Source organism: Trematomus bernacchii, unplaced genomic scaffold, assembly GCF_902827165.1.
Source record: "Trematomus bernacchii unplaced genomic scaffold, fTreBer1.1, whole genome shotgun sequence".
NCBI classification, from domain to species: domain Eukaryota; kingdom Metazoa; phylum Chordata; class Actinopteri; order Perciformes; family Nototheniidae; genus Trematomus; species Trematomus bernacchii.
This window is the reverse complement of record NW_022987786.1, coordinates 518,446-545,255: the sequence shown is the minus strand read 5'-3', so window position 1 is coordinate 545,255 and position 26,810 is coordinate 518,446. Positions and strand designations below refer to the sequence as shown.

Here is a 26,810-nt window from a genome sequence, read left to right as displayed (position 1 = left end):
GATGTAGGCGCTGACCTTCCTCAGATTCACAAGTGGGACTTCTGCTTTGGAAAACACTTTGAGATACCGCTCCTCACTGTGGCATCCTTACATTTCTGAAGAGCTGAGAATAGCTTCCACCATGCCATATTCCTCATAGAGTCCATCCATGTCAATGTCTTTCAGGCTGCAGGCTTGGACTGCATCACTGTATTCTCCATAGGACACAGCAGTTGTGAGGCCAAGCTTTGACACTTTACTATGAAAGCTGTTCTCAGAGAAGTCATACCTTTCACTCACGTATTTCTTGGCTCTTTCATAGAAAACAAGAAAATCAGCCTCACATTTCTTTGCCAGATCAGGGGTTAGCTGCTTGAGTTTGTTGTTCACAGCAAAGCCAAAAAATGTGTCCTTTAACCTTCTCTCAAGTTTCCCTTTCAGTTCAGTCATTACCTTAAACACAGAGGTTATGCTGAATGATTTGGCCTCAAGTGCTTCAATGCAGCCTGAAAACACTTTCAGAATGTGACTGAGGAAGAGAAAATACATCTCAGATACTTCGTTGCCATCCTCTCCAAAGCATTTCCACAAAATCTTGGAGCATTCCTCCTCACCTAGACTCTGAAAGTAGCTGGTCAGGGGTCTCCAACACTTCAAGATTCTGTCAATAGATGGCAGCAGAGACAACCATCTCGTGACAACGTGCCGCAGCAGATTGCATTCCTCCACTTCCACAAACTCGCAGAATTCCTTCAACTGCGCTGTTCTGCTAGCTGAGATGCTAAAATGGCTATACACCTTAAGCACAACATTTTCAATGTCAATATCCAAGTTGCTTGCTGCATATCTTGTTGCATTGTGCAGAATATGGGCTAAACAGTTTGCAGCGAGCACGTCTTTTTGAGCCAGTTTCAGTTTCTGATAAACACTGTTGTGTTTTCCATAGTTAACGCTGGCGTTGTCTGCTGCATATGCTGACATTTTTTTCACATCTAGTCCAGACATCTCCAGTTTAGATAGCAACTGATTTGTTATAGCTTCTGACTTTTCGTTGAGAAAATATCTCAGTACAATGGGGAAACACTTGATCGTACCTTTGTTTGATGCATCACTTGCCACTGAATAATGCAGTTCATTTTCTTTTATATAATCCACATGCGTCTGGACAGAGTAGGGTGCTAGGACATTTTCGCACAAAGCTTTGGCTTTTGTTTTTCCACAGGTCATCCCTTTTGCTATTGATGAGTCGTTGTAGATTGTGCGATCAACTTTTATTCCACAGTCTACACTCCTGTATGACTGGTGATGCTTGACGGCATGATACACTTTACAAAGTTCTGCAGCGGAGATTTTGTCATCTTGAGGCGATGAAGCTTCACGGAAAAACGTTAAAAGTGAAGAGGCACCTGCGCTTTGATCGTTGCTTTTGTGCTTATCTGTGTTAGCATGTCTGTCGACAGCACCTTTTCCTTTGCTGCTTACGTCCACATCGCAACGACACAACGTGCAAAAAGCATGGAAGTCGTCCTTTCGGCTTTTTGTGAGGAATCCATGCTCTTTCGACCATTCAGGATTAAATGAAGTCTTTCGTTTCTGCATTTCTGCGGTTTAACCCTACCGCTAACTAGGTGGAGTTGGCTCATGAGCTAGTCGGCTAGCGCTAACGTCACTCTGTGCCACAGTGCCCTGCCGTGAACGTGACGTCAAGAAGCACATGGCTAATTGTTTACGTTTATTAACCAATGAAATACAAGATATTTATTTGACATCGCATTCAGCCAATAATTTGTAAGACCACAAGTCGGGGATATATACTTACACATAACTTATTTTTTGTATTTCTTTGTATAATTGTCTATTTGTTTTTATACCCTAAAAGTATAAAATAGGGATGACCTCAAAAGGAGGACAAATGAGCGTCCGGCTCAAGGCTGCGCCGGCAGACGGACACAGACATTGAAAACCGGACTGTCCGACCTAAAACCGGACGGATGGCCACCCTAGGTGGAGTACAGCGCTACGCGATTGTCAACGGGGGGGTGGTGGTAGTGGAGTACAGAGCTTCGTGACCGCAGAGCGTGTGAACGTTGTGATCAGCTGTTTTAGCGCAGGGCTGCTGTACAGACCGACGTTAACAGCAGCCCTGTCTGTGCACAGTATGAGGTGTGATTTGTGCCAAAGAACGAACTCACTGAGCAGACAATCGTGTCGATCGTCGCCTACCATGCCGTGAACTATGCCGCGAGAGAAGTAACGTGACACTCTCGTTGCCACCCCTCTCGTCTGAGAAGCTACGTGACGTCTGCGTCTGAAGTTACTTTACTTTGGTAGTTATCACCAAATAACCCAGTAATGTTACAGCTACTTAGTTGCTGTTCAAGCTATACTCTATTTCAATATAGTTTTGGTATTAAAATAATGTTACACCTCTTGTATGCCCTGAATGCAAAAACAACCACAATATATATTTTTAATTATCAAAATGATAACAAAGGCTGAAACACAGGAGAAGCCTGTCTTCCCTTGGTCTCCAGGAGAAAACTGTATATCACCAAGTTTTCATATAGTTTTGTGTGTGAAATAGATCGCTGCAGTGAACACGACTTTATGTATTTGTTTATGGTTTATTTGATTTGGAGGGATGCAGTATACATAGAAGTTCAGAGAAGAGGCAACCCCTATTGTTTATTTTATTTCATTTCATTGTGGCACCATGGCAGAGGCAAATATAGAGTTAATGTGCAGAGATTATAAAGTCCCGTTTACTAAAATATGTAGGCTATTGTTTTTTATGTTTAGTTGATAAAATAGTCACTGTGCTACATTTTGCTGCACTCAAGCATACATCTGAAGACAAGAGTTGTGTCCCCCTTTGGCCACAAGGGGGAGTATATATATATTGTGTATATATATATATTTTGTATAGATGTTGCAACTATACAGAGCTTTGGCAATACTATATGTAACTGAGGTCATGCTAATAAAGCTATTGAATTGAATTGAGTATACCTTTAGTGAGCTGTCAGGAGGAAACAAAGGTTCACCAACACATTGCACTTTAATGCTGAGAAAGTACAAAGACGTGAAACGATGTGCTGCAATGTCTGTGTATCTTTGAAGAATGCCAAGTAAAGGAAGAAAGTAATAACTCGCACTGAGTCTTAATACATTACTTTATTTCTATTATATAGAAACACTATCCAATGATTTATTATGTTTGTGTTACACACACCATTAACCTATACAACAATAGGGAGCCCTGGCTCAAGGACGGACAAAACAAGGACACCACACATGATTATTTTCCAATTACAGTATATTTATTTAAAGAGTAACTCAATTGTGATATCAGTTAATCAGTAATGTGTGTAGCGTACGGGTGTGTGATGTGTCAGCAGGGCCGGACTGGGACCATAGGTCAGGTCAGGAATCATACACCCAGCCAGGCCACTGCCAGTTTAGTTTGGGGGCGTTTTGCTGGATGTATCGTCAATATTTACAACGTTGCTGCCCGTAGTGATAGCCCTACCGTTTGAATCTACTACTTAAATAGAAACATATGGACATAGGATATTGTTAAAAAAAGGTGTGCATATGTATTTGGGAACCTTTCCATGTGAACATGTTTTATTTGGGGGTGGACCTCAAATGGATTAAACTGTGATCAATAACTATAGTAACTTATTGAGAGAACATGAACATAGCTTGCTTATACTGTTGTCATTACATTTCCTTTGTTCAGTGTTTTCATAGACATAGCCTATTGAAACAGTTTCCTCTGCACCTGCCAGTTCTGTCCACTGAGCTCTGCATCTCTCCCTCAGGGCCATCACCATCAGCATCATCTGATAGTGGAACTGAATAAGGAGAATATGTAATCATTACATTAACAACTATTTATGAAATAACATTATTCAAGAACATACATTATGCAACACTTATTTGATCACTTAGTTGACCCTGTATGTGCATGGCCTAATACCATAATGATTGTCTCCCCTTTAGACAACATAACCATCTCAAGTGATCCCCTCACAGTATGAGGGGTTTGTAGCCCCACAGTTAGCTGCAGTCTAACGGTTATATTACATATATTTACATTGAGTAACATTAAGGACATGTTTGGGTTTTGTGTAGCCTTATAGTCTCCAGTCACACAGGGCCTGCCACTAACTTAGCATTGGACTGAGAAACTGTTTTGTTGACAGTCGATGTGCACATCAGGCTACAATATAGAAAGAAATGTGGCTCATAATTTTCGCTCACTTACTTTCTGCTTCGTCATTCTATACCATAGGGGGTTCTGAATAAATCAGTGATTTTAGCACATTTCGCTGCCTTTTGTTGCAGGATGGGGGTCCATCCTTCCACAATAATTAACCTTGCCGTCAGTTTCAGTCGGTCCAGTCCACACTACTGTAAACAGCAGCGCGCTGGTCTCGTGAGAAACGGAGAGTGGAACAACCAATCACATCTTCATTATTCTCCTGAAATTTAAATGTGCCCATTCGCTAGTCTGACACATAGACTGTGTATATAAAGGTCTGGTCTGACAGGTGCGTGGTTCTCACTGCGCTTCATACCGGTGCAACTTTGAACACCTTCAATATATGCCACATTAATGGATTTGGCCTGCAGTCACCGCATCTGGGCTGAATTAAACACGTATTATTTTAGTCCTGTGTGTTTATTAGAGGCCATGTCAGCAGGCCACATCATGCCAGCGTTGCGTTCACAAGACATACAAGCCACAAACTGGCAATCGAAACATGCTACAACCTGAGGGACAGTGAATGAGACACACAGACACAGACACACCCACACACACCTTGAGGGAGGGAGGGACAGCTGATCGCCGTGCAGCGATCAGCTGTTCCCGAGCAGAGAGAGAGAGAGAGAGAGAGCTGCTAGACACAACTCTTATTAATCCCCGTACCGGACAATTGTTATTTGTTCCAAATCGGAACCGGATTTCGGTTCCGATCCACATCACATCCCCAGCCACAGCCGTGGTCTTAACCGGTCTTGACATAACATCTCGAGTCCTATAGGTCCGATACAGAGACAATACAAAACCAAATGCAGTCGATTCCGAGACCAATACCGTTAAAAAGTGGTCTGGAGACCGGTCTCGAGTACAACACCAGCAAATATTCTCATACTAATGATTATTAATTATTATTCCCCTCTCTTCTGATACCAATACTGTGCCGATGAGAAAGTGTACCTGTAACACTCTCCAAACTACTGTAGGAGCGGAATCATTCGAAAAATATAATATAGGATAATGCTATACAATGCTAACGGAGGCGAGACGTACGTTATTCACGCGCTTATCCACACGCACGTTATTCACGCGCATATCCACACGTACGTTATCAACACGCGTATCTAAGATAGCACTTTCAAAGCTACGCCGCCGCCACGTGAGCGCGTACTTTGAGCGCGTACTTTGAGCGCGTACTTTGAGCGCGTACTTTGAGCGCGTACTTTGAGCGCACCTATGATACGTCGCCGTGACGTCTGACGTCTGACAACGTCGTGACGTCGCCTGTATTGTACGTCAACCCATTCAAAATTGATGGAGGCGTTGGCGCACGTTGACACGTCAGTTCTCCGCTCAGTGAGCTTAGCTATCTGCTCTTTGGCACAAATCACACCTCATAGCACAGCACGCGGAGACCGGTGATCTAACCGCCTTCTGGAAAAGCTTCACAAGTACGTCGGTACGCAAATGCGCTTTGTGACACAAGTGACGGTACGCATTTCAGATTGTTGCCGTGCATGTGTACCTGCGTACCAGTTATGTGCACCCCTGATTATAGAATCTGTTTTTAGATGACAATAAAACAAAAACTGTCAAAACCCCACATTCCCCTGATAGGTGGAGAGTTGGCCCAATAGCCGTAGCGCCACTTCTGTGACGTCATAGACGTGTTCAAATCTGGATCAGTTTTTATCAGATCCGTTGCAGCCCCTTTTTTAGAGATTTGGGTATGGAGGAAAATAGAGAGGGTTGTGTTTTCTGACACTTGGTGAGTTCCCTGGAACACCGGGGACACATATTCATGTAGAAAAGACGTACAAAAGTGCATTTTGCATGATAGGTCCCCTTTAAGTAAAAGTATGTAAGTATTATTAGACACATGTACCTTATAATAATTACGGAAGAGCAAACCTACCAAAATAAATATATTTATAAAAATACATACATTGAATAATATGCCATTTAATGTACTGATTTAAATATGACCCATGCATGTAGGCACTAGTTGGTTAAATGTGACATACATTGATACTTTAGTTTTAATGTGCTTCTTTATTCACCTTTTCTTTTTAAATGTGTAAAAGCAAATAAAAACAAATACTTTGGATTAATTCAAATTGCGCGAGAATAATTCATAAAGAAATCAATGAATAAATATTAGGGATGCTCCGATCGATATCGGCCGATACTCACTCTCTACCGATCGATCGGTGCTCTCTAAAAATGCCGATCGCGAGAGCCGATCGCATGACGTAAAATGATGACGTAAAATACATGACACTTTTCTCTGTGCGCGCAAAACAAGCTCGCCAAAATGGCTTCACCAGCCTGGCAGTATTTTAAGGTGTCCGGAAAAGACAGTAAAATAGCGGTATGCAACGTGTGTGAAGCAGAAATCCTGCAGCTCCACCCGCTGTGACGGACCGGTGAGCGGAGCAACACACACACTGAGATGGGCTCAGAACAGTCTCATAATACACACATGCACACAGAAGGATTCACACTTGTGTTTTTCAATGCTCACACAAATGTGTTCCGTTTCATATTCATGTAAATAAAATCCAAATACAGAAAAAAGTTTTACATATGTATTTTTGATCCTCACATATTTGTTTTCCGTTTAAATCCTCTGAACCTGCAAACACAACCCGCTCTCTGTGCATGGATCGCTGTGCATTCGTGTGTGGGTTTTTTGAGACTCCCCTGACGGTCACCCGATTCGTACTTGTAGTTTTTTCTATCTATAGCCAATCAGATGTCTCCTTCATTCTAAGCCAATCACATGAGCGCGTCCCCACGAGGGTATGATTTATTGCGTTCATGACGTAGCGCTTCATGTACGCATTTTGCGCTGTCCGGAGCAGGGTTTCCGCGGACAGAATTTATTTTACCGGACAAATTTGAAACTTACCGGTCATGTTTCAATAATAATAAGAAGAAGAAGAATTGTGTAGCAGAGTTTCCGTTAGCGGGTAATTACCGGACTATGACCGGATATGGCTAATAACACGGGAGTAAGGATCATCTCTTTTCCTCTCTCCCTCCCTCTCTCCTGACAGCCCGTCAGTTTCTCATGCAGCTCGCTAAAACTTCACTCGCGTTTATGTCCATATCGATCAGATCCAGCTCTCCTGATCGGCCTTTATAGAGAGCACCGATCAAACTATTAAGAGTGAATATCGGCCGATAATGACCGGCGGGGCTCCCCCCGTTGACAGTTCACTGTCTAGCACTGGCTTCGTAGTGCACTGATCGATTAGGCTAAGCTAACCTGTAGCTGCTCCCTCCACACTCACAACAACTTCATACAGACATATAGTAGCTGTATTCGCCATACAGGAAACACACATTTAAAACGGTTTTGCCTGCCGTTTTTGTGTACACAAGCATTCATTAATGGTTCGGAAAGTGGCACTGTACCTTAACCTGTTAAGCCCTGAGCCTGTTTTTCAGCTTTCAGGCTCGAAAATGCCACTAACACAACAAAGACTATATCTTCACTTCTAAAAGGGTTACATTAATAATCTTTTTTCTCAAAGCAAGGTTACATCTGTGAGTTGGATGTAGAAGAGGTGTTCCAAATTCCAACATTTCAGAAGCAAGCTGCTCCCTGAAAGTCTTCTGTGTGTATGGCTTTGTCCTGCTGGGGTCACTCGTCATCTTGTGCAGCTCCTTGTGGAGAATGAAGCTGTTCACCACGGCAATGTCCAGAAAATGGTAAAAAAAAGTCTTGTACCATTTCATAGTTTTGTGGAGAACGCTGTAGTACCCGATCAAAGCCTCAGACACATCCACGCCACCCATGCTTCGGTTGTAGTCCAACACAGCGTCAGGAACGGGAACAGTCTAAGTCTGCCACACACCAGCCTGTTTCACTTTCCGCTGGACCGTCTGACCGCTGAAGGCCTCGTGCACTGTGGAGCACATGGTCACTTCACGGCTGTCCATCCACTTTATGAACAGGAGTTTGCCTTCCCTTATCCACCGCAGATCTCCCCTTTCAGCCTTCTTTGGTAGGCCATTCAACTCCGTCTGTGGGAAACCAACTCGATTTTTTCGAATGGTCCCACAACAGCCAATGTTTCTTGAAGCCAAATCCCCAAAGAGGGCAGGGCTAGTGTAGAAATTGTCCACAAAGAGTGTGTAGCCCGCACAGAGCAGAGGGAGGGGCAGGAGGTCGGTCACGGAGGTGTAGCTGAGTCCCTGGCCTGAGAGGAACGTACTCTTCCCTGTGTACACATTGAAGTTCCATATGTATGCCGTGGAGGAATCCGCCAGCACAAACAGTTTGTATCCCCACTCAGTTGGTTTATCCTTCATGTACTGCTTCATGCTGACTCGGGCCTTTGAGGCGACCATCCTCTCATCTATTGAAATGTTTTGATGGGGCTGGAAATGTGCTTTGCGATGTAACGCAGTAACGAGTAACGATGTCCGTGTACAGGGGCTTTATCTTGAAAAGTCTGTCGTACTCAGCGGTGTTCCTTTTGCGATCGTTTTCCTCGTCTTCTTCAGGGTTGCTCAGGTGCAGTGACCACATGATGGCTCCGAAGCGGTCCCGGGACATCGCATCACCTGGGAATTTGAAGTTATATGGCCATTTCTTCCTCCAGTAGTCCGATCGGTTGGGAACGGTGACGAGGCCTGAGAAAATGATAATGGACAGGAAAATATAGAAATCCCTCAGTCAGCATTTTCCAAACATGCTTCTTTCCAGCCTGCAGTCTTTTCAGGGCGTTGGCGTTCGTGTTGGCAATGATTGTATGAACCACGGAAGCGCTAAAAAAAAGTCTGAAAATGGAGAGGGGAGACCATGCTACAGTGGGGTCGAGCGCTGGGCCTGGGACCCTGGCTGGCGTGAAATTCAGTGGCTCTGGTGTTTGGTCATTCTCCTCTCTGTTGTGCCACCCGAGTTCTTCTTCTGTCGTTCTGGAAGAGGAAGAACCTCGGCCACGCTTCCTGCGTTTTACACATTTATCTGATGCTTTTCCTTTTCCTGGCTGAGGAGCGGGAGCCCCACCTCGGCCACGCTTCCTTTGGTTTACAGATGCATCTGACGCTGCAGAAAGCTGGTAGAAACCAGACGATGGTAGCTTTGGAAGTGAGTGCTTTTTGGATGCAGGCCAATACTGGTGCAGATCTCTTTCTAGAAGGTGAGGCAGGTGTGGCAGGTGTGGGCTGGGTGAAAGTAGGCAGTGGTGAAGCCATTTCATCCTCATCTCCATCACTTTGAAAACAAATGTGGAAAAACAAAAGGGATTAGATTAATTCCTGTAATTCCTGTTTCCTTGGCAGTAAACATGCCATTTTGAGTGTGTGAATGCAATACATTTAGCCACTATAGATGAACACTGGCCAACCCTGTCTCCTAAAAATGATGTTCCCACAGAACTAAACTCCATTCTCAATTACGTTTAGCAAGAAACGTATTTTCTCCCACGTTACGTTTGTTATGAACATCTTAAATACGTTTATTTTCTACATATTTTTGCCATTTATTGTCTTGCTTATAATAATGATAATAGTCATTTATAAATACCATTTTAGAGCACACATTTGAAATCGACGATCGGGCTATATGGTTAAATTAAAATCAGTAGGCGAGGCTGTAATTTCGCCAGCTGTTACTCTCATGAGCAAGGCAGAAAATAATAGTTTTATTATAGCGCTGTATTATTATTTATTATTTACTATATGAATAATCGTACACCAAATAACTAAGTAATAGATAAAAACAGAGAGATTACATACCTTTCCCGTGGTGGAATTTCATCATCAGTCACAACGCTCCGGGTTCCGTTCTGGCTGCAGGAGATCCTCGTCGTCTGACTCAGAATCAACGGGTAACATGTCTGCATCGCTGTCAGCATTAGTCACCATTTCCATTGCCTGTAAAGTCGTAAGCATCTCTTTCCTGCAAGCCATTATTTGACAAAAGTCAAAGTATAGAAAAAGTCCTAAACGCCAATCTTGTAGTCTGCTCCGTTATCTGCTGTCCGCTCTGTGCGCTCTGGGTCCTGCTGCAATTCCTGTTGTTTACGTACTAAACACGGCGTAGAGTGTGGTGCGTAATGTGTGTGCCGCTGGCATTCACAATTTATACTTTACGCAGGACCATATCTATGGAACCCATTGGTCGATTTGAGTGATTTACACCTTTTTCTTAACCATTAGATCCAATAGAATCCGATGGGCAGTTCCAAAATCCACGTAAACATTACCATTGCGGAGGTAATAGAGAAGCAAACGAAGCACATCTGAAAGTACAAGCCTTGACTGCAAAACTTTATACCCAGTTTATTGCCATAAATATGATGATGTATTATCAGTAAAACATTCTACGTGACACAGACACATTGGATTAACCTTGAGCGGCGTTTTTATTCCGTTGAACACAACTTTTGATCACAAATCAAAAAAGGTAAGATGTAATTATTGTAATATTTTTGAAACCGGATGTTGTTTACTTTCTCTTTTCTGGCTGAAAGCTCCGCAAATTTGGGGTCGTACAGTGATGACACTACATGTATGGAATATGTGGAGTCTCAGCTTTAATCGGATATCTTGTTTGTGCAGTTACGATAAGTAATAAGGGCATTTTGAGAGTGAATGCTGTGCAAAACTCCGTTGGCATTAGTTAGCATTTTTTTCGCAAAATGCTAATTCAAAGGCTTGGTATTACTCTTGTGTTTCTTTTAGCTAAAAATGGTTCATATCTTCAGTTAGCTGAGATTCTTACCGTTAATCTGGTGCTACACATTAATAGTTTCATAAATGTAAGAAGCTCTGAGACATTGTCTAAAAAAAATAAAGTGGGAGGGGTCCAATGGGGGGACCGCCGTGCTTAAGAGGTTAATAATATAAAGGCTTGTATTTGCGTGCATTTCCTGTTCGGAAAGTGGCAATGTACTGAGACTGGAAGTGTCCTGAGATTAGCGCCTGCAGGCAGGCTCCATGGACCTGTCAGCTCCGGACAGCGCAAAATGCGTACATGAAGCGCTACGTCATGAACGCAAGAAATCTACCCTCGTGGGGACGCGCTCATGTGATTGGCTTAGAATTGAGGAGACATCTGATTGGCTATAGATAGAAAAAATTACAAGTACGAATCGGGTGACCGTCAGGGGAGTCTAAAAAAAAAACCCACACACGAATGCACAGCGATCCATGCACAGAGAGCGGGTTGTGTTTGTAGGTTCAGAGGTTTTAAACGGAAAACAAATATGTGAGGATCAAAAATACATATGTAAAACTTTTTTCTGTATTTAGATTTTATTTACATGAATATGAAACGGAACACATTTGTGTGAGCATTGAAAAACACAAGTGTGGATCCTGAAATACAAGTGTGAATCCTTCTGTGTGCATGTGTGTATTATGAGACTGTTCTGAGCCCATACACTGAGAGTTAGACCTAACACACTTAGCTATTTGATCTACCTCTGGAACTAACTGAACTAGTTATACATATATTTATTCTTCACTGGATCAGTGAGCTGCAGGAGAGACTGATAGGAGAGAGAGAGAGAGAGAGAGAGAGAGAGAGAGAGAGAGAGAGAGAGAGAGAGAGAGAGAGAGAGAGAGACTATCGAGAGAGAGAGAGAGAGATAGAAAAAAGAGAGAGAGATACGAGAGAGATAGAGGAGAGAAGAGCGCCGAGCAGATAGAGAGCTAGAGATAGAGAGCATACTATCGCTATACGACTCTCCGATCTCGCTCTCTCTCTCGAGAGGTACTATATATAGAGAGAGAGAGCGCGCGCCGCTATGATCGCGATCGTCTATCTCTCTCTCTCTATCTCTCGCAGAGTCTCCTCTTCTTCGATCTCTATATCTATCTCATCTCTCTCTCTCTATCTCATCTCTCGTCTATCTCTCTATCTCTCGTCTCTCTCTCTATCTCTGCTCTACTCTTCTCTCTCTCTCTCTTTCTCTCTCTCTGCGCGCCGTCTCCGTCTCCCCACCAACCTCCCCCAGCCCATCATTTGCCCTTTCATGCTGTGCAAATAAAAAGAACCTCTGATCCAGATATCTCACCATTACTCGCACGTGCAAAGATATGGACACAAGATGTGTGCAATTTAGTTTACTATCCATGTGGACATGATTTAAGTGGAGGGGGACCTCACCTCCTCTAGGGGGGACCTCACCTCCTCTAGGGGGGACCTCACCTCCTCTAGGGGGGTCCCCTCGATGCATGCTCCCCCGGGAAGATGTGTTTTTAAATATTGAAGTTAAAGCATCAATCTGGTGCACTTTGAGAGCAACATGAGGAGCTCTATAGATACATCTCTCAACACCCATATGAAACTGAACTGGAAACAGATTTTCCTTTTCTTTATGGATATTTTACAAATCACTCTCCTTTCAAACTGTATTCTTGTTTATTAATAACAACTTTTTTTTACTGTCATATAGTATTTTATACCCGTTTACTTTATTCTCTTATTTTTGTATAACTATAATGATCATATAAAGATGTGCCTTTACCTCACTGGTTGGAGAAAACGCTTCTTATATCCGTTAGCATAGCTAGCTAACCAGATGCTAATAACAGCAAAGGTATTGACTGTATGATCAGTATGACAGATGAACAGATCTCCTCTGGGCTTTCAGCTAAAGACACAGCCACGCAGAAACTGCAGCATGTGTACGGCTCCTTATGGGTACTGCAATCTTTGGAAGAGCCGGAGCGGCGTTCTGGTGCTCTCCATCAGAACTGCACCCCTGTCAGACCAGACATATACCACGTGATGACACGTTAGGCTTGTGTTGTGTTCAAGGACCCTGACCGTGGCCAGGAAAAACAGGCACTCGCTTTTTTAATTGTTTTGCGGTCTAGATTTCTTTAATTTCTTTTTTTTGCGTGTGTTTATAAATTACCTCGAGGGCCGTACCAAATGGTTTCGCGGGCCGTATACGGCCCGGGGGCTGGAGGTTCCCCACCCCTGCTTTAAATGGAAGATCCCCATAGGCCCCGCCCACTCGATCGGATCGGCGATCGGTATCGGCCGATACTGATTCCGGCGATTGGCGATCGGCCCCCAAAATTGGCGATCGGAGCATCCCTAATAAATATGTTCAATAATAAATTAAACACATCTAAAATGTTACTTGATAAAGAATAGGGGAACTATTACAAAGGTCATTAACCTGTTTAGCCCTGAGCCTGTTTTTCAGGTCTCAGGCTCGAAAATGCCATTCCCAGAACAAATGACCATATCTTCCCTTCTAAAAGGGTTAAATTAATAATCTTTATTCTCAAAGTAATGATAAACCTGTGAGTTGGATGTAGAAAAGTCAGAACAATATAGATGTTTTTTATTTTAAAGAAAATTCAGATTTTACATAGTAAAAAACTGTAAATTATAGTGTCCGTCCAAAAATTATTTTTTACTTATAGTGAAAACTACCCTTGGATGATGGTAAGGTAGACTAAAAGCTTTAGGAATCCAAAGAACAACATATAATAAGTTCCCTGTATCAAGATTGATGCAAAACAAGTGACATTTTACCTTTTTAGAGAGGTTTAGCTAAAAAAACTCCACCTCTGAGGTGATTTGGGTGGAAATGGGGGTTTTACCGTTTCTCTGGAACCCATTGGTCGATTTTGGTGATTGACATCTCTTTTTGGCCGTTAGAGCCAATAGAATCGAAGGGGGGTTTTCACATAGACTCCAACGTTAACACAAGAAGGTGGGGGCTTCGCGCATGCAGGTTTGCAGCAGAGTGAGCCTATCTCTCGCTCTGACATCTAGAAACTGAAAAGCAGTTTTATTGCTTATGGATTATCAGAAATCATTTCAAAGGGACACATACACATTGGATTAACATATGGATTAACTTCAGCAGCGTTTTTATCGTTTTAATGCCATTGAAGACCACTTTTGAGCAGACTACGACACAAGGTAACCATGTTAGCATTTTTAGCTACCTAGCGCCACATGTTTTGATGTCTTTTTTTGTTTATAAAGTCGCAATTTCGTATAATTCAGTGATAATGAGGGTACCCATCGATTCTGTGTCACCTCACGATGTGAATCGATGTCATGGATGTGCAGAAAAGATAAATAATAAGGTTTTGTGAGTGATTTTCGGTGCAGTAAGGTGTTAGCATTTTTCTTAACAGGTTAAGTAATTAAAACATTAATATAAATTAATGTAAAATCTCATCAATCAATTATTGCCAACATGTATTTATATATATATATATATATATCTGATAAAAGTAAAGAATGCAGTTTTCCCCGTTCTCCATAAAAACTGTGGATGTTTTAGAGCTGCAGAAATATACCATATATATATATATATATATATATATATATATATATATATATATATATTTTGAGAGAGATATACACTAGTATTAGACGCAGTCAAAAGTTTGGACACATCTTCTCTTTCGAAGTTTTTTATTTATTTAAATTGGTTCTACTTTCTAGATTTATACTGAAGACATCAAAACTATAAAAGAACACATTAAAGGTGGGGTAGGTAATTTTGGAGAAACCGGCTTGAGTGCGCTAGAATTTGAAAATACACAACCGGAAAAATATGCCACTTCCTTACAGAGCCCCTCCTCCAACACACACGAACGTGCACATGACCAATGAGGGCACGAGATAAGTTTGTGCACAGATGAAAGGCTGAAAGGGAGGTAGGCCATCCAGTTATTTTAGCCGGGCCGGCTCAGATGATTAGTCGTGCTTTTTACAGTACCACTGCTTCCACAGATGATATTTTTTAATGGTTTTTTGTCAAAGCACTTCAGATATTCATTGCTATCGGGATGTTAAGAGCATTCCATGGAATATAACAAAAAGTGTATCTCGAGCCGGTTTCTCAAACTTACCTACCCCACCTTTAACTAGAATTATCTAGTTAACAAAAAAGTGTTAACAAATCCAGAATATGATTTATATTTTGCTGGCTACTGCAGAATGCTGTGGTAGCCATGCTGGTTAAGGGTGCCTTGAATTCTGAATAAATCACCAACAGTGTCACCAGTCTCTGAGCAGAGGTAACTCTGATGTATTTATCCTCTGAGCAGAGGTAACTCTTGCTCTTCCTTTCCCGGGGGGTCCTCATGAGAGCCAGTCTCATCATAGCGTTCCATGGTTTTTGCGACTGCACTTTAGGATACATTCAAAGTTCTTGACATTTTCCGGATCGACTGGCCTTCATTTCTTAAAGTGATGATGGACGGTCGTTTCTCTTTACTGAGTTGAGTGGTTCTTGCTATAATATGGATTACAACAGCAGTCAAATAGGGCTTTCCACTGTGCACTAACTCTACCTCTGCTCAACACAACTGATGGTCTCAAACACATTAAGAAGGCAAGTCATTCCACACATTGACTCTTGACGAGGCACACGTGTTGATTGAAAACCATTCCAGGTGACGACCTCATGAAGCTGACTGAGAGAAGCCAAGAGTGTTCAAAGCTGTCATCAAGGCAAAAGGGGGCTACTTTGAAGAATCTAAAATAAAAATCATTCTTGATTTTTTAACACTTTTTTGTTCACTAGATAATTCCATATGTGTTCTTTCATAGTTTTGATGTCTTCAGTATTAATCTATAAAGTAGAAACACATTTAAATAAACAAAAAACATTGAATGGGAAGGTGTCCAAACTTTTGACTGGTATATAAAAAACACATATTTTAATATTGAGCAGGTTCCCTCATCTATAATCATTTATACAAGCGCAACTTTGAACATGTACAGCAGTAAAATGCAACATACACAATAATCAAGAAACAACATAAATGAAACACTGACAGGGAACATTTTACTGCACCGTCATTACTTTGACATAAGAAGGTGCCGTCAAATGTTCTGTCAATACTTTGGATACAGGATTTTTTATTTGTAACAGAGTATTGTAATTCTATACTGTAGGCGTAGTGTATCTGTGAACGATCCCAAATACAATTCCTTGTTTACATTGCAGCTAATGCTACGCCAGAAGAAAAACCCCTTTTTCATTTTGAACTGGAAGTGGAAAGGGGCGGGGCTACATGAGGTGACTTGAGCCAACACAAATACACAATAGGTGGGACTAAGAAAGATAATGTGAAAATATAAAAACAAAGGCATTAATTAGGGCTGCAAAATGTCTCCCATTGTAATGGTGATGAGATTTTTAAATGCTAACACTTAACATGTTATGCACCGCCCCCCCCGGTACCGGGCGGATAAACGCATCATTTGCAGGAAACAACGTCTAAGGAATCTTAATATTTAATAAACTATGAATGTTTTATATCCATGTAACGGGAAGAAACTCAGCAAACTGATCTTTTTTAAAAAAAAAATAAAAAAAAAACCCACAATGCTAACACTCAGCCTCTGAATTAGCCACGAGCGAAAAAATACTAACCTATCACTGCACCTAAACTCACTCATAACTCCTTTATTACTTATCCTAGATGCACAGCCAACCCCTCGATTAGCATCTCCTGGACACACAGAATCTGGGGGTGCCCACCTCAACACTCAGTGATAAACATTTGCGACGCTATAAACGAAAGCGTACCTCAAAACATGTGGCGCTAGGTAGCTACAAACGCTAACATGGCTTACCTTGGTCAAAACTGGTCTTCAATGGCATTAAAACGATAAAAAACGATGCTGCAGTGAATCCATAGGTTAATTCAATGTGTCTGTGTCCTCTTTGAAATGATTTCTGATAATCCATAAGCAATAAAACTGCTTTTTCCTTTCCAAATGTCAGAGATAGAGATCGCTTCACTCTGGTGCAAACCTGCATGCGCGAAGCCCCCACCGTTTGTATTCACAACGTGTGTGTGTGGGGGACTCCCCCTTCGATTCTATTGGCTCTAACGGTCAGAAAGAGGTGTCAACCATCAAAATCAAGCAAGGGGGGCCAGAGATATGGAAAAAAAAACATTTTCACCCAAATCACCTCAGAGGTGGGGTGGTTTTGGCTAAACCTCTCTAAAAAGGTCAAATGTCACTTGTTTTGCATCAATCTTGATACAGGGTACTTATTATATGTTGTACTTTGGATTCCTAAAGCTTTTAGTCTACTAACCCATCATCCAAGGGTAGTTTTCACTATAAGTAAAAAAGAATTTTTGGACGGACACTATAATTTACAGTTTTTTACTATGTAAAATCTGAATTTGCTTTAAAATAAAAAACATCTATATTGATTCTGACTTTTCTACATCCAACTCACAGGTTTATCATTACTTTGAGAAAAAAGATTATTAATTTAACCCTTTTAGAAGGGAAGATATGGTCATTTGTTCTGGGAATGTCATTTGTTCTGGGAATGTCATTTTCGAGCCTGAGACCTGAAAAACAGGCTCAGAACTTAACAGTTTGTTCTGACTGTGTATTTCCTGTTTCCTGCAGACGTCCAGCAGCTGGTGGTGGTTAAAGAAGAGCTTCTCCCTGACCAGCAGGACCCAGAGCCCCCCCCACACATTAAGCAGGAACAGGATGAACTCTGGACCAGTCAGGAGGGAGAGCAGCTTCAGGAGCTGGAGGAGGCTGATGTCACCAAGTCCACTTTCACTCCTGACCCTGTGAAGAGTGAAGATGATGAAGAGAAACCTCAGTCCTCTCAGCCTCATCAAAGACAAACTGAACACATGGAAACAGAAGCTGATGGAGAGGACTGTGGAGGACCAGAACCAGCCAGGAGCTCAGATCCAGAGAGACATTTACAACCAGAGACTGAGGACAACACTGAAGACTCTTCTGAACCTGACACTGGAGACTCTTCTGAACCTGACACTGGAGACTCTTCTGAACCTGACACTGGAGACTCTTCTGAACCTGACACTGGAGACTCTTCTGAACCTGACACTGAAGACAGTGCTGATTGGAAAGAGACCAGAGAACCTGCGTCAGGCTCAAACTCACTGAAAAATAGACATGAATCTGTCAGTGATCCACAACGTAGTGCTGAAAAGAAACCACACAGCTGCTCAGTCTGTAAGAAAGCTTTTTCACAGAGTGTGCGTTTAAAGGAACACATGAGAGTCCACACAGGAGAGAAACCATTCAGCTGCTCAGTCTGTAAAAAAGCTTTTTCACAGAGTGTGCATTTAAAGTCACACATGAGAGTCCACACAGGAGAGAAACCATTCAGCTGCTCAGTCTGTAAGAAAGCTTTTTCACATAGGGTGAGTTTAAAGACACACATGAGAATCCACACAGGAGAAGAAAAATAGATCTGCAAAGTTTGTGACAAAAGATTTAAATGGCGTAATCGTTTAAAAAGACCAAGTGTGATGGTAAGGGAATACATTTGTCTATTTTGTATCCTGATGCCGTTACGTTATGTAATACGTTACTCCCTCAGCCTGTTTTCACCCACCTGTAACCGATTAGCTAATAATCACAAATGTTCATTTCTTCGACCCCTTGACTCGACTATTTCTTGTTTAATAATCGTTACATCTCCTCAGGACCAAGTTCCCGTGTCCTGCCCTTCACCTGCTGATCACCCACTGCTCATTTAAGGTGGACTCACCTTTACAAGGGACCAGCTAGTCTTAGTGTCAACACATACACAAAATGCTTAAATCATCAGATTACATTAATACTTTAATAGTAAAACAATCAAAGCAATGAATGATAAGACTTTACTTTATTCAACAAAAAACCAAATTAACCTTAATAAGATATGGATATCAAGAAGGCCTTCAAAAATGATACTGATGTATTGATGAAAGGCCGGCATTTTTTACGTTTGCTTACCTAATAATGTAGAATCTCTTGCTTACCTAATAATGTAGGATCTCTTGCTTACCTAATAATGTAGGATCTCTTGCTTACCTAATAATGTAGAATCTCTTGCTTACCTAATAATGTAGGATCTCTTGCTTACCTAATAATGTAGAATCTCTTGCTTACCTAATAATGTAGGATCTCTTGCTTACCTAATAATGTAGGATCTCTTGCTTACCTAATAATGTAGAATCTCTTGCTTACCTAATAATGTAGAATCTCTTGCTTACCTAGTAATGTAGAATCTCTTGCTTACCTAATAATGTAGAATCTCTTGCTTACCTAATAATGTAGAATCTCTTGCTTACCTAATAATGTAGAATCTCTTGCTTACCTAGTAATGTAGAATCTCTTGCTTACCTAATAATGTAGAATCTCTTGCTTACCTAATAATGTAGGATCTCTTGCTTACCTAATAATGTAGGATCTCTTGCTTACCTAATAATGTAGAATCTCTTGCTTACCTAATAATGTAGAATCTCTTGCTTACCTAGTAATGTAGAATCTCTTGCTTACCTAATAATGTAGAATCTCTTGCTTACCTAATAATGTAGAATCTCTTGCTTACCTAGTAATGTAGGATCTCTTGCTTACCTAATAATGTAGGATCTCTTGCTTACCTAATAATGTAGGATCTCTTGCTTACCTAATAATGTAGAATCTCTTGCTTACCTAATAATGTAGGATCTCTTGCTTACCTAATAATGTAGAATCTCTTGCTTACCTAATAATGTAGAATCTCTTGCTTACCTAATAATGTAGAATCTCTTGCTTACCTAGTAATGTAGGATCTCTTGCTTACCTAATAATGTAGGATCTCTTGCTTACCTAATAATGTAGGATCTCTTGCTTACCTAATAATGTAGAATCTCGCAAATATACAAAAAACAACATAGTATTTGGAATATATGCAAAAAAAGACATACTGTATAGCATGTCCAAACTTCGCACACAAACAGCATAATATAGTACGTCGAATACAGGCAAAAAACACAAAATACTTTAGTCTGTCAGAAATATGAAAAACAACATATATGTCCAAGAAATATGTTGAAAACATGTAAAAAAAAAAACAACAAAAAAAACACGTTTGGTTCTTTGATAAAATATTTCCTCAACAGAATCATAAAGCTGGACTGAGTTTGATTAAGGGGAGGTTATTTATCGTTTAACTTAAGTAAATAAGTTCTAAACAAAGTTTCTCTATAACATGTGATGACTATGATCTGAAGAAAGGGAAATGTGTCTCGTAAGCAAAGCAATCAGTGTTGGGTCCCTTTAACCAATAGTATAGTACCAACAGTGAATCACATTGTGTATTCATACAAGTAAGTAATGATGTAGTGTGGGTCCAAAAATAATCACTTGCACTTTCATTATGTTGATACATTCCCACAGGATGTTGATGTGTTTGTGGAGCTTAAACAGCTTTTCATTGGTTAACTAGAGAATGCAATTCCTGAAGAAATTGCTAGTGGGAATGCTTTATGCTGAAAATCTGACGCTAAACTGCTATGCTGAAATGTAATGTGTAAGAAGAAAGCGAAGAATTTAGATTGAAATGATACATTTCACTCACTTTACATACACTGGGGGCTTGAATGTGTGATGAGAGAAGAAAAGAACGTAAAAAGACTTGGAAAAGCAGCAGAATATTTGAACTCCAAACTTTTGAACTAACTTGATGGTGAATGATCTGTCGCCATGCCAACGGCATTTGATGACATCCCATAATACGCTTAGATGCGTTGATGGCTGCATCGTTACCAAACCTGTGAAGTTTTGGGCCTTTTGGAGCATTTTCACTGAAGTTATGAGAAAACCGTGTTTCATGGCGAGGCTTGTGTTACCATGGCAACGGCATGAGAGATAAACCTCTTACATGTGAACGTTTTGTGGAAGAACGATAACAGATATCTGTGAAATTTCAAAACGTGAAGCATGTGAAGGAAGTTGAGTATCTGAAGTGTACTTTTTGTGTACTTTCGGGTTAATAATGTGGCCTTTTTGGCAGTTTAAGAAAGGTGTGCGGCTGCTGCTGTGAGGAAATATCTGCCTGAAATTACAATGGGCTTTAATGGAGACATGTTGAACGTCTTTGTCACTTCATGCCCTCAAGAGGCATTTTGTTTAATTATTTTTGCTTAATTATTTGTCATTTTTCAAGCTACGAGATGTTTTCCTACGTTTGTCATGAAGAATTATGTCTCAGGAATGTAGGGTTTGGGAATTATGGCAGTTTTAAAAAGATACATGAAGGCAAATTTCAAGGTTGCTCCACTCTAGCTGTGACATCACGCACTCTAGTTAATGTTACAATCTGAAGAAAACCTCTTTACCAAGGTCTGAACAATGTTTAATATCTCTAAAAGTAAGAATCAGATTTAAAAGTTGTGTTACACGAATAATGTCAGAAAGATGTGTAACATTTTAAAGTTAGAATGAGGTTTCTGAGTGAAAGTATGAATGAACAGTTAGCAGTTGAAGTCGCATGAAGATTTGTTGAAGTCTGAAGAATATCTCCATTGACTTCAATGGTTAAAAATGTGATGTATTATGGCAGACGTGTCAAACTCAAGGCCCGCGGGCCAAATGTGGCCCGCCACGTCATTTTATGTGGCCCGCGAGAGCTCGCAAAGAATATAAACAGTTTATTATACGGTTACATGCCGTTTAAGCACGTTGCCCATAAACTGCATGTCCCAAAATGCATTTCGTTTTGTGACGTGCGCACTGAAGCGACTTCCTATCAGCAGCGGCACTCTGAGGCGGTGAGTGACCAGTGTGAGGCGGTGAGTGACCAGTGTGTGACTGTGAGTGACACAGAGTTGAAGGAACATAATTTACGGCGGCACAGAGACACCAAACACGGAGCAAAGTCTGCTTCAGACAGAATGACCCGCTCTTTAAGAATCAGTCGGTGTTGCTGCGGCTCAGAGACACGCATGGATTTATTATGTTTTAGAAAAACTCGCGTTACGGTTATTTCCGGTTTCTGGTTGATTAAAATATATGAGGTCTTGGCTTGCAGAGTATGAACGTCTTTTTGCTATATTCAGACGATAAATACTTATAAATACTTGTGTAAAGTTTGTAAAGGAAGGAGGAAAACTTCCGCGATCCCTGTCCCCTCTCACTCTGTTCCTCCTCATCACGCCGCCGCCCCCCCCCCACTCACTGCTTACTGAAATAGTGAGTGACAGGTGATAGTAACACAGCAGGATCTGGGACAGGGGCAGTGGCGGCTGGTGATCTTTTATTTTGGTGGGGCTCTTGACGTACCGGAAGTGACCTGCCGGAAGTGACCTACCGGGGGGGTCCGGGGGGTTCACCCCCCCGGAAAAAAAATTCGAGAAATGACCCCTTAAATGATGACTTCTGGTGATGTTAGAGGGGGGGGGAAAGGAGAAATCGAGGCTTAAAAATATGAGAAGACTGATCAATACCTCCATAATCTTCAGTGTGGAAAATATTATTTATCAACCTGAACATCTAATACTTTACCAGGAATTTGTGTTCTCAGAACTGGTCTGTTTTTTTCTTTCTTAAAACTGTTCATGTTTTATGAACCAACACCTTCACCAAGTAGTTTTACAGTGAACTGCATGTGAGATATAAAATTAATAGCATCTTTTCAGTAGCATTAATTATAAATATTTAAGTGGTTCAATACAAGTCACTACAGCATTTCAAACTGAACTGTGAATAAATGCAATTTAAAAAAAATAACCACAGCACAAAATGTCATAAATTGTGTTTTTTCTTTGTTTCTCTGAGGATTATTTACAAACAGGCTTATTTACATATAGCAATAACTCAGAAATGAAAAAGCTACATCGTCTAACACGAACAACCAGTTAGCATAATGATAATATATGTGTTATGTACAATGTAACTGGCAAGGCTAGAGCAAGAAAGAACATAAAGTTTGCAAAAGGTTTAAATAACTTCAAGTATCTGTCTTCAGATTACGTGGAGGTTTTAGTCCGATGGGAAGCAGATTTTAAGCGACACCGAAGATAAACCAAAGATGTGGTGGAGCTGCAAACCGTGTAGTGTTGCTGGGACAGAACAGGAGCTATAACCGTTGGAAAATACATCACAGACAATGCAACAAACGTGGAGACAGAACAATCACTTCTGTGATAAATGCCCACTTATTAATAAACTTCTAACAACCATGGGAAACCTACTCTCTACATATAAAGTGATATCCAGCTTATTGGCCTATAGCACCTTTTTTACTGCTTTGAATAACAAAATGTGCAACAGGCAGAAAAAAGACAAAAGGAAACAAGAAACAACTGTTCCTCTGGGGAAAATGAGTCGAACGCAACAGGTTTCCAAACAGTACTCATGTTCCTGGACTTTGTGGTTGAACAAAACATCTTAGGTATCCAAAAGTAACTTCACAACATTCTGCATTAATTATGCATTAACATTAATTGTCTCTCTAATGAAACGCATTTTTTTAAGGGTCGGCCATCTGTGTTTGCTGCGAGAGCTTGTGTGTGTGTGTGTGTGTGTGTGTGTGTGTGTGTGTGTGTGTGTGTGTGTGTGTGTGTGTGTGTGTGTGTGTGTGTGTGTGTGTGTGTGTGTGTGTGTGTGTGTGTGTGTGTGTGTGTGTGTGTGTGTGTGTGTGTGTGTGTGTGTGTGTGTGTGTGTGTGTGTGTGTGTGTGTGTGTGTGTGTCTATTTGTAGAGGAATTTTGCCCTTCTCTCCTTCTGAGTGGCAAACCTCTCAATGACTCTGGTGTTGAAGTCAGGAATGCTCCTAATGAGTTTTTTCTCAATTGACAGCATAGCCAGAGCATTCAGGCGATCCTGTGTCATGCTGTTCCTCAAGAAAGTCTTTATCCTTTTCAGAGTGGAAAAGCACCTCTCTGCCTCAGCCGTAGCCATGGGTGTGGTTACAAGAACCTTCAGAAGACTGACAGTCTCTGTGAATGTCTCCTGCAGATTATTGTCAAGGAAGAACTGGAGCAGAGTAACAGCACCACTGCAAGCCCTGAACTGGTCATTGTCATAGACGAGGGACAGTTCCGTCTTGAGCTTTGCCTTGTCCAGTAGAGGGTAGGCCTCCACAGTTGTTTCCAGCGCTGCTTCAGGGAATGTTCGGCTGTGCTGCTGGAACAGGTCTCCTTGCAGGAGGGTGGAGCTGATGAGGTGTTTGGTGAAGGAAAATCTCTCCTTTGCGTGACTCAGTATGGTATCACATACCTATGAAATAATGCACAATGAAAAAATCAAGACATAATAAATAACAGAATCACCTTTTCACATCTATCAGTCATGATGTCATTAGTGTCCCCTATAAGATGTGTAACAAACAAAGAGCTTTCTTGTGAATGGAACCTATCAGAATAACAGGACATCTATCTGAGCATCAACAGAACAATATTACTGTTTAAAATTAAGTCACTACAATATATACATTTAATGACTATGTTTACACTTCATTCATTTATTGTTGGGCCCTTTCTGTCCACTGTGGTTGCTTCTGGAAGCCTAAACCTTTTCTGATCTGTCTTGATCCCCTTTGAAATGTAGAGACTGTGGGACACTTTTTGCAGTTTAGGCCTTGTTAAGTGTATACAATTCAGAATGTAATAAGCAATAGGCCTTTCCATGTAGATATTTTAACTAGCCTACCTATTTATTTAATTTACAGAAAATGGGCTTTATTGTGAAATGGATCATTATTGTGATATGAAATGACCTATATTATGAAAGGAGCTTTTAGTCATAGAACACGTTCCTATTACTGCTTACCTCTCTAGCCAACAGCTGTTGCTCTTCATGTCCAAGTCCCCTCCGTTTCTTTGTGGGCAGCTGCTGAGATCCACTGCTTTCACCAGAAGGAATGGAGTCCCTGATCCAAACCACAAGTAACCATGTACAATTACTCATTGTGGCAAGAATTGACAAATTAACTTGACTATTTGAAATAGTAGTCAGAGATACACCTTATAAACGTTATATAATATATACATTTCCAGTAAGCCTGTTTAAGATATTTAAACAAGTATGTGTGAGTTGGTCTATTGTGTTCAGCTAAATCACATTTAGGTTTCACAGATTTCCTATAATAAGCACATCTCAGCCATTGTAAATAATGATTTACCTGATTGTTTGTATGCTGCTGGTGAACCTCTTGATGAGTCCTGTGATGTAGACAGAGTCGATGTTCCTCTTCTGCAGTTGGCTAAACAGCATGTCTACATGTGGCATGATCTTGTGGAACAATGTCAGGAAAAAGCAAAAAACTTCATCTTCCATCATTCGCACAAAGCCCCCGGCTTCTCTCACTGTTATGGGATCAAAGTCACCTGAGTCTCTGATCGTCTGGAAACACCTCAGGATGTTCTCCTTGTGCTCATATACAGTGTTAACAGCACGACTGTGAAAGTTCCATCTTGTTGTGGAAGTGCCAGGAAGTCTGTGTGCCACCACTTGATCCAGGATCGCAGTTCGCTTGAATGACCTGGAGAAAAATGCAGCAAATCCACCAAGGTCTGAAAAAAATGTTCTTATCTTGGGGATGTGGGATGTTGCCTGCTGCATAATTAGGTTCAGCTGATGCGCATAGCAGTGGATGTAGTGCGCACTACTGTACACATCCTTCACTTTCCGCTGAACTCCACCTTTAGCTCCCCTCATCACCGCTGCACCGTCATAGGCTTGGGCGATTAGTTTGCCCTGTTGTCCATCGGGGAGGATAGTGCCCAGCCTCTCCATCAGCGCGGTGGCAACTGTGTCAGCATTCGCATTCTGAAGAGGAATGAACTCAAAAAAACGCTCCTGGACGTTGTTATGCGGGTCGATGTAGCGTAGCACAAGCACTAACTGGCAGTGGGTGGAAATGTCAGTTGTCTCATCCGCCTGAATAGCTAAATAACTGGCATTTTTTACTTCCTCCAGAATGTAGTCTTTACAAACTGATAACATGCAGTCCAAAAGTTCATTTTGCACCGTCTTTGAGGTGCCTTTGAAAACCGTAGCCGTTTTAAGGTGATCCTCCAACACGCTATCTAACGAGGCCAGTAGATTAACTAAACCCAGAAAAACGCCGGGGTTGTCGGATGTGTCAGCCTCGTCGTGGCCACGCAAAGCCAGGTCAAAGCCCCCACAAAATTTCACACAATCAATTATTTTAGACAAGACGTGCCTATTCTTGTCCACTTCTTCATTGTGCTTTTTCACCGAGATCTTGTACCCTTGATCTAGCTGTGCGGCTATGTTAGCTTTGCCTAGCATGGCTAGCTTAAAGGTGTTTGTCATGTGTGCCTTAGTGCACTCGTGCTTTTTAATTTTGTTGGACAAATGCTTCATATCGTTTACTCCTATCACAGTCCACGGGCACATTGTATCTGTCCCCGGCTGTTTGAAGAGCAAGCATGGGAAACAAAAGACAGCATTTACCTGTTTGCATCCAGCTAGCCAAGCCTTTCTTGTGTACCAGCTACTTGTGAAGCCTCGTGTATAAATTTTGTCTTTTTCACGAGATTGCTGCGATATATTCAAATCGGGTTGATCCGGTCCAAGGTCTTTAAGCAACAATTTATCTGCCAAACTTCTCCTTTCGAAAGGATTGGAGATTAGCTCTTGAACAGAATTAGGCGAGGACCGAGGTCCGGAGACTCCACCTGCACACGAAGCCATCCTCATCAACTACTGCGTCAACCGGATACGAGTCACTGTCCAAACTACTCCCAGACTGCACTGGGCGCTGACATTGGCGCCCGGTGACCGTCATCTTTGACGACGCTGATTGGCTGAAATTATATTTTCGCGGCAT

The 26,810-nt window shown here is 41.4% G+C and overlaps 1 protein-coding gene across 2 annotated transcripts; it reads right to left on the bottom strand.

Moving 5' to 3' along the window:
- Nucleotides 1-23,157: 23,157 nt before the first annotated feature.
- LOC117497535 (zinc finger MYM-type protein 1-like) lies at nt 23,158-26,476 on the bottom strand. Of its 2 annotated transcripts, none has more exons than XM_034149500.1 (4): nt 25,137-26,476; nt 24,785-24,884; nt 23,690-24,232; nt 23,158-23,519 (listed from the first exon to the last, which is right to left on the bottom strand). In XM_034149500.1, the coding sequence occupies exons 1-3, from the start codon at nt 26,375-26,377 to the stop codon at nt 23,705-23,707; spliced, it is 1,869 nt and encodes a 622-aa protein (XP_034005391.1). In that variant the 5' UTR covers nt 26,378-26,476; the 3' UTR covers nt 23,158-23,519; nt 23,690-23,704. The 2 variants fall into 2 exon arrangements, with proteins under 2 accessions (XP_034005391.1, XP_034005392.1); XM_034149501.1 differs by having other exon boundaries at nt 23,158-23,534; nt 23,705-24,232.
- Between the last annotated feature and the right edge of the window lie 334 nt (nt 26,477-26,810).